At 37.7% G+C, this 6670-nt stretch overlaps 1 protein-coding gene across 1 annotated transcript; it reads right to left on the reverse strand.

Annotated features, from left to right (window-relative positions):
* Nucleotides 1-3531: 3531 nt before the first annotated feature.
* LOC18424462 (uncharacterized) lies at nt 3532-5257 on the reverse strand. Its single transcript, XM_006829049.4, has 4 exons — nt 4613-5257; nt 4264-4422; nt 4029-4145; nt 3532-3911 (listed from the first exon to the last, which is right to left on the reverse strand). Exons 1-4 carry the CDS (start codon nt 5225-5227, stop codon nt 3786-3788), a joined length of 1017 nt encoding a protein of 338 aa, XP_006829112.2. The 5' UTR covers nt 5228-5257; the 3' UTR covers nt 3532-3785.
* Between the last annotated feature and the right edge of the window lie 1413 nt (nt 5258-6670).

The following is a 6670-nucleotide window of genomic DNA, read 5'->3' on the forward strand; positions in this document are numbered from 1 at the left end:
AAATATATATTTTCTATATAACAAATAAATACAAGATCTTTAATAGTCTCTACACTAACACGCATCTATTTTTACAATAGGTAATATTCCTATGAAATATACACTTTCTATATGACAGATAAATACAAGATTTTCAATAGTCTCTACACTAATACGCATCCATTTTTCTTGACAGGGCAGTCTACCGAGTTATCTCCACATACACAACTGCCACAAGAGGAATAGATGCTAGCACAAGAAAAAGGGGGAAAACACTCGATTGCCAACCAAAAGGGATTTGTTGCATCAAACTTTGTAATAGAAAAGCATTTTGGTTGAGTTGGGTGGCAAACATAGGAACCCCTAGTACGTAGCCATTGAGCACATTTGTTGGCAAGGCTTTTAATAAACAATTAGGGCACATCCTATCATTGTGGCCCAAGACTCTTAATGAACAATTAGGGCACATCCTATCATTGCGGCCCGTGAGTCTTTTTATACTTAAAAGGGAATCTAAAAAGTCCATTTTAAGCCTTCGTAGAGAGCTGTTGAACACATCGAGTTTCAAACTTAATATTGTTAAGAATATTAGAGGGCAAAAATTAAGGATGTAGTTTCTATAAAGCCTAGGCTTTACAAAAATAAAATAAAGCCTCACTTCAAATCCTCGTTTAAAAACTATTTTGGGCATAAGAAATGTGGCTCTAAATCAATTTCCACTACCAATTATAAAAATTAAAGCTAAAAAAATGGTTCAAATCTTGGGGTCCATGAACACTTATTTTTTGGACGAAATGGATGGTTCTGATACAACACGCACTATTTTAATGCTTGGAGTCTTTTTTTTTTTCCCACAAATAATTGTACGAGGCCAAGATAGTCGATTTGAAGGGTTTTCCGACGCCAGAACAGCTATTGTTAGTGACTTTTGAGGTAAGGCTTTTTCAAAATTAAACACTAAAAAGTTGAGACATTGCTATTCCTAACTATAAGTATAGAGATGAAAATGAAACACATCAAAGTTCAAACATGTACTAGTTGTCACTGCACCGTTCAAACTTATGGGGCCGCCCGCAAATCTCAAGCACCAACCCCTCGTGCACACCTTAAAAAGATGCCCAATAACTATATTTTTACAATAAGGTTTATTATTCACTCCGCGACAAATGATAAAGCCACTAGGGCCCAAATAAAAAGGCACGTGCGAGAGTTCCATAAGAACACCTTTTTTTTACGGTGATGTTGATGTTAGTTTATTAAAACAATGTAGGCATCGAGGTGGGAGGTGTGCGCACTAACCAAACCCTTTTGTCCCCCATGACTCGCCGTTGAACGGGACAAATACCTAGAATAGCCTTGGGTCTCCATAAACATTGAATATACGGCATGCTCGGTGGGTAGGAGTGGCAATGGATCCAATTAGACTTGGGACCCTATGGATATACCGGATTTTGAACCAAATTATGAATCCGAATATTATTTGGTTTTGGGTTCGGTTCCAGTCGGATCCGTAGTTATAAGGTATATATTATCACAATATTGGCAATATTTACAATATTATTAGCAAAAAAAATGACGCTAATAGTCATAAGGTATATGATGGTAACAAAAGTGGTAGAAAAAAATAAAAAATAAGCTCATAGTCATGAGGTGGCAATGGATCCGACCAAACTTGAGACTCAACGGATCCTGATCCAAGTCTAAAGTTTGGCCCTGAATACTATTCGGGCCCCGGTCCGAGTCCTGGTCCAACCGGTTGCCAACCCTATATGCTTGCCAATCAGGCTAAAGAGGTCTTGAAATTTTTTTTTATCCAACTAATGATCATGAGATTAGTTTTAAAAAAATGTATTTTGGTTTTTTGAATCCTTGAATCTAAATCTTAAAAATCGGAGAGTCCCTATTTAATATTGGAAAAAGTATTTCATGAGAGCAGGACTACATTTCTATATATGTGGTCCAGAGTTTTAAAGCATCGGCCCTTCTAAAAACAATTGAAAGTAATAGTCCAAATATTTTTTTAACAGAATTATTATTTTTAATTTTTAAAATTTATTTATTTTTTCATACTCATGATTTCCATGTTAAAAATTAAATATCCTTAAAATTGTCCAAAAATCCATCTCAAAAATAAATTTTAAGAGGCATCTCATTTTTACATGGACTCATAGAGACCGGGTCCTTAATATTTTGACTATTTCTTTTGTGGACATGGGGCAAATTATTAAATTTTCAATTGCAGTTTGTCAGCTAGGTTACGTCCCCAAATTTTGCGAAAAGCAAAAAAAAGGAAAAAAAAATAAAATGAATTGGAGCATCGTAAAATAGCTTAAACATGATTCCATTCTGCCACAAGAATTCGTGCTCTTGTGGGAGTAGATTGTACGTCTATACGCAAGAGAATGACTCGGTGCAAGAGGATCCTTAAGAATCTAAATCATGGGGATGCAACCGCTTCAACCTAACTAACCTTAAAAGAAAATAAATTTTAAGTCCCACTCCTCAAAAAATAACATTTTAAGATTAAACAAGGACCATTCAAACTCTACATGGTTGCATGCCTCAATAAAATGTCCCTTCCTCCATTGCCCAGGTTAAAATTGGAGTTTAGTGTACCTTATGCTCCCTCTGGAGCATAGTATAGGCTTCCATTTACTTTTCTTTTCGTTAAACGGGTCTGCAATTGTACACACTTCTTGTCGCTAAAGTAGTGTGGTAATTTAGGCTGGCTTTCTATTTTGCAGTTTACTCATCATGAGCAAAGTAGTGATTTAAAAATCGGATCTCAACAGGATGGGGCATCGGTGTAGATTGGTGAATAGGCGATCCGGATCTCTATTTTACTATATGGAAAAAAATAATGGACTAGCGAAAAAACATATGAAAAATAGTGAACCATAAAAAAACCAATATGGATTGGTAAATGGCAGCAAAACGGCATTTTTAGTATACACAAATATTCTAGCAAATCGTCGGCTTTTTTCTAGATTTGGGCGATTTTTTATATATTAACATAATCATCACGAGGTGACCAAATCACAAGTCAAACCATGCGATTCTGTGCCGACCCGGCAATTTTTAAATCCCTAAACCAAATTCAACGTTAGATGTGCTAAATGGCACGATCATCTCCCTCCATTCAATAGAGATGTGTACTGTTGTACTATACCCAGAACATGCATAATATACATTTGACTTATTAAATAAGTTCCCCAACAATAGGAATAGTTGCACAGTAAGTGCACACTCAAAGCTGCCCATTCGTATCTTGTCTGTCTCTCTCTCTCTCTCTAATCATTCTACCCCAAAAAGCAAAAAAAGATGCGAGACCCCCAACCCTTTTTATTACTTATTACCAATCTCCAGCAAGTGGAAGTTTCAACGCCTTTGTTTGCCTCTTTGTTTTATTATCATTTATTTTTAGTCGGGTTTACAGACCGTCATTTGGTGTGACCGTAAGAAAGTTCGGGTAGTCAGTGTGGGTTCGAGTCATGACGGTTTCTAACTCACACTGCGTAGATGGGACCAACAACGGGTTCGGGCCCTAACCCATTTTTACCGATTCACAAATTCTTCTTTAATAATGTAGAAATAAATGTAAAAACTGTACAAATTGACCGATGATGAACCTTTCACAGGCCTCCGGACACTGGATTCTTTCTTAGTATATTTCAAAATGGAACCCACAGTCCCATGGGTAAGTAGAGAGAAGACGCCTTGAAGCCATGTAATCATCAAATGGGCAGAGTGAGAGGCCTTCCTTTTCCTTTTTCTCTCTTGAAAGTAGCTTTAAGATGCCTGCAATTTCAGAAGCCAAAGAACTGATAATTTGGGCCTATTGGCACGGCCGTTAACATGGCGCCGCCCCCAAGACAAGGCCCACGCCTGTGGCCCATGGCCCTCTTGCCATCCTCTTCCTCGAACCCATATACCTAACAAACGGATATTTACCCTTGGTTAATAATACTCTGTTTTCTTACTCTTATTTTTTCTCTCTAAAACGTGGCAAATATTTTTTCTTTAATGTATGGCGATGTAATTTTATTTACCTCTTCGTCGTCGTCTTCATCGTTAGGGTTCTTTGGAATCTCGTCTGTTTCTTCGTTCTTTGCGAATCTACCGCGGACCCTCGGCCTCCGGTCCGCCAGTGTCTTACGACACGCATACTGCGGTTCACAAGATGAAACAGGGGCTTCACCATTTGGGGTTTGAACTAATAATTTCTGAATGAAATTGGATTCTGATTTGAGTTTTTTTGTTTTCAGAAAGAAAGGATGAGTTTACTTTGATCTTCTTGTTGAAATTTCGCTGAGTTCGCTTGTTCCGGTATCGGTTTATCCTCTCCTTCCTCTCTTCAGCACTGTAAGGCCTCACCCTGAAGCCTATATCCTCCACTCCTTGATTCTCCTGAGCCGAAGGGCTCATTTGCATTCTGTTGATTCTCTATTCGACCCGAAAAGCAGAATCATACCATAAATTTTTGAGGAACAAATCAGGTAGCCAGTATGACACAAGTCACAATAATGAAAATCCATTGAAACAGATTTTCTTTTGTAGCAATAAAATAGAGCCTTCACAGAAGGAGAGAAATGAAAGAAGAATAAAATACAGGTAAAGCCCCCAAATTCCTCACCTGTATATCCCCTGCACTGCAAACCCTTCTCATGGATGAACCACCAAGCCCAGGCTTCCCTTTCATCTCGAACACATGAGGCAATTCAAACACAGAGGACAATTGGGGACGGAACAAACCCACTTGACGATGCTGATGCTGTGCGCTCAATTGCCCAAGAGACTGACTACTCATGCTCCTCTGCATAAACCCATTTGATCTCGGAACAGAAGTAGGAGCCATGCCACCTAACAACTTCTCATCTTTCACTCCAATGCAACCTCCCATGTCACTACCGCACCCGTTGCCCGGAGCAAAATCTCGAGGGAGGCTCGAGCCAAGATGCACCGGTGGTGCTAGTTCCTCAACCGGTTCGAGAGAGAGGCCATCCAATTGGGAAGTGGCCTGGTCATCAGAGAGCACAGCATCGAGAATTTCGAAGTTGGGGTCAGCTGGAATGGCAAAGAGAGGATCAGAGAAGATGTCAAGGTGTATATCAGACGGTTCCGGCGAGCATCGCAGGTATAGGGATTCGTCAAGGAGGAAGAGGTCGCCCTGAGCTGCCATTGAAAGAGAGTGAAGAAAGATGAGGGGAAAGGGACCTCCTTGTCTGGTTTTATGAGGGGGAAGGTGCATAGACACTCGATGTGTTCATGTGAAGAAGACACCGAAGAGCAAAAAGTTACTCAGCTGGAGGATGACGTGGAGAATGACGTCATTGGATAATTTGTCCAGAAGCTGGAGCGGCAGCCGTGAAGCCACCAGCGCGCCCTCTGCTGGGTCCCACCGTGGGCCACCGGCTGCTTCGCTAGCTGTGTCTCCTCTTTTTCTAAACCTGTCCCTATCGCTCTATGAATATACAAATTTCTAGCCAAATAATAGAAATTAGTTTATAATTTTCTATTTAAAATTACATTATTCCTATTTTGATTACTATCTGTATGGATAAAATTAGAACGAATAAATAAATAAGGAGAGCAAAAAATATAATGATAATAATAACAAGAAAGAGAAAGATTCATAATTTTATTACTATCTACATGAATAAAATTGGAATGAATGAATAAAAAAAGCAGAGAAAATATAATAAATAGTAATAAATAGGAGAGAACAAATGAGAGACAAGAGAGAGAGAAATTAAGGAAGTCTACAATAAGTTAAGTGAGAGAAGAGCTTAGTTGTTCCTTCTCCAACAATTAAAGAAAGAGTTGGGATTAGCCCACTAGAATATATGAGTCAGCCCAAATTGAATCTGGGCAGATCTGATGGTCACGACTTCATTTTGTGTTTGATTTTTAATGTTTTTTCTGCAAATCCAAATCATTTGAAATTTTAGGTATGTGTTCTTCTCATCAAGGCACACCTAATAAAAATATAAAAAACATATTTACAAAAAATAAAATGATTAAAATACCCCCATAACTTTTGGGGGTATTTTGATCAACTTATTTCTTGTAAAATATTTTTTTGATATTTTTAGAAGATTTAAAAAACATTTATGAACGTACTCTTAAAATTTCAAGTGATTTAGATTTGTAGAAAAACCATTAAAAATCAAACACTATTGGACATCTGTGACCGTTAGATCGGCCCATATTCAATCTAGACTGTTGGGCTCATATGTTCATATGAGCTAGTGGGTTTATCCCAACTTCTTCTGTATAGGAAAAAGCTGGGGTTAGCCCACTAGCTCATATGAATATATGAGCCCAACGGCCTAGATTGAATCTGAGCCGATCTGATGATCACGGATGTCAGGTAGTGTTTGAATTTTTTATTTTTTTTATACAAATCCAAACCACTTAAAATTTTAGGCGTGTGTTCATAAAAAAATAGATGAATCTTCCAAAAATATCAAAAAATATTTTACATGAAATAAATTGATCAAAATACCCTTGAAAACATTCAAGGGGTATTTTGATCATTTTATTTTCATGAATAAATTCTTTTATATTTTTATTAGGTGCATATTGATGAGAAGAATACACACCTAAAATTTTAAGTGATTTTAATTTGTAGAAAAAAATTTAAAATTCAAACACGAAATGAGGTCGTGACCGTCAGATCTGCTCAGATTCA

Source organism: Amborella trichopoda, chromosome 9 (assembly GCF_054954075.1).
Source record: "Amborella trichopoda isolate Santa Cruz 75 chromosome 9, AtrichopodaSantaCruz75HAP2 v2.0, whole genome shotgun sequence".
NCBI classification, from domain to species: domain Eukaryota; kingdom Viridiplantae; phylum Streptophyta; class Magnoliopsida; order Amborellales; family Amborellaceae; genus Amborella; species Amborella trichopoda.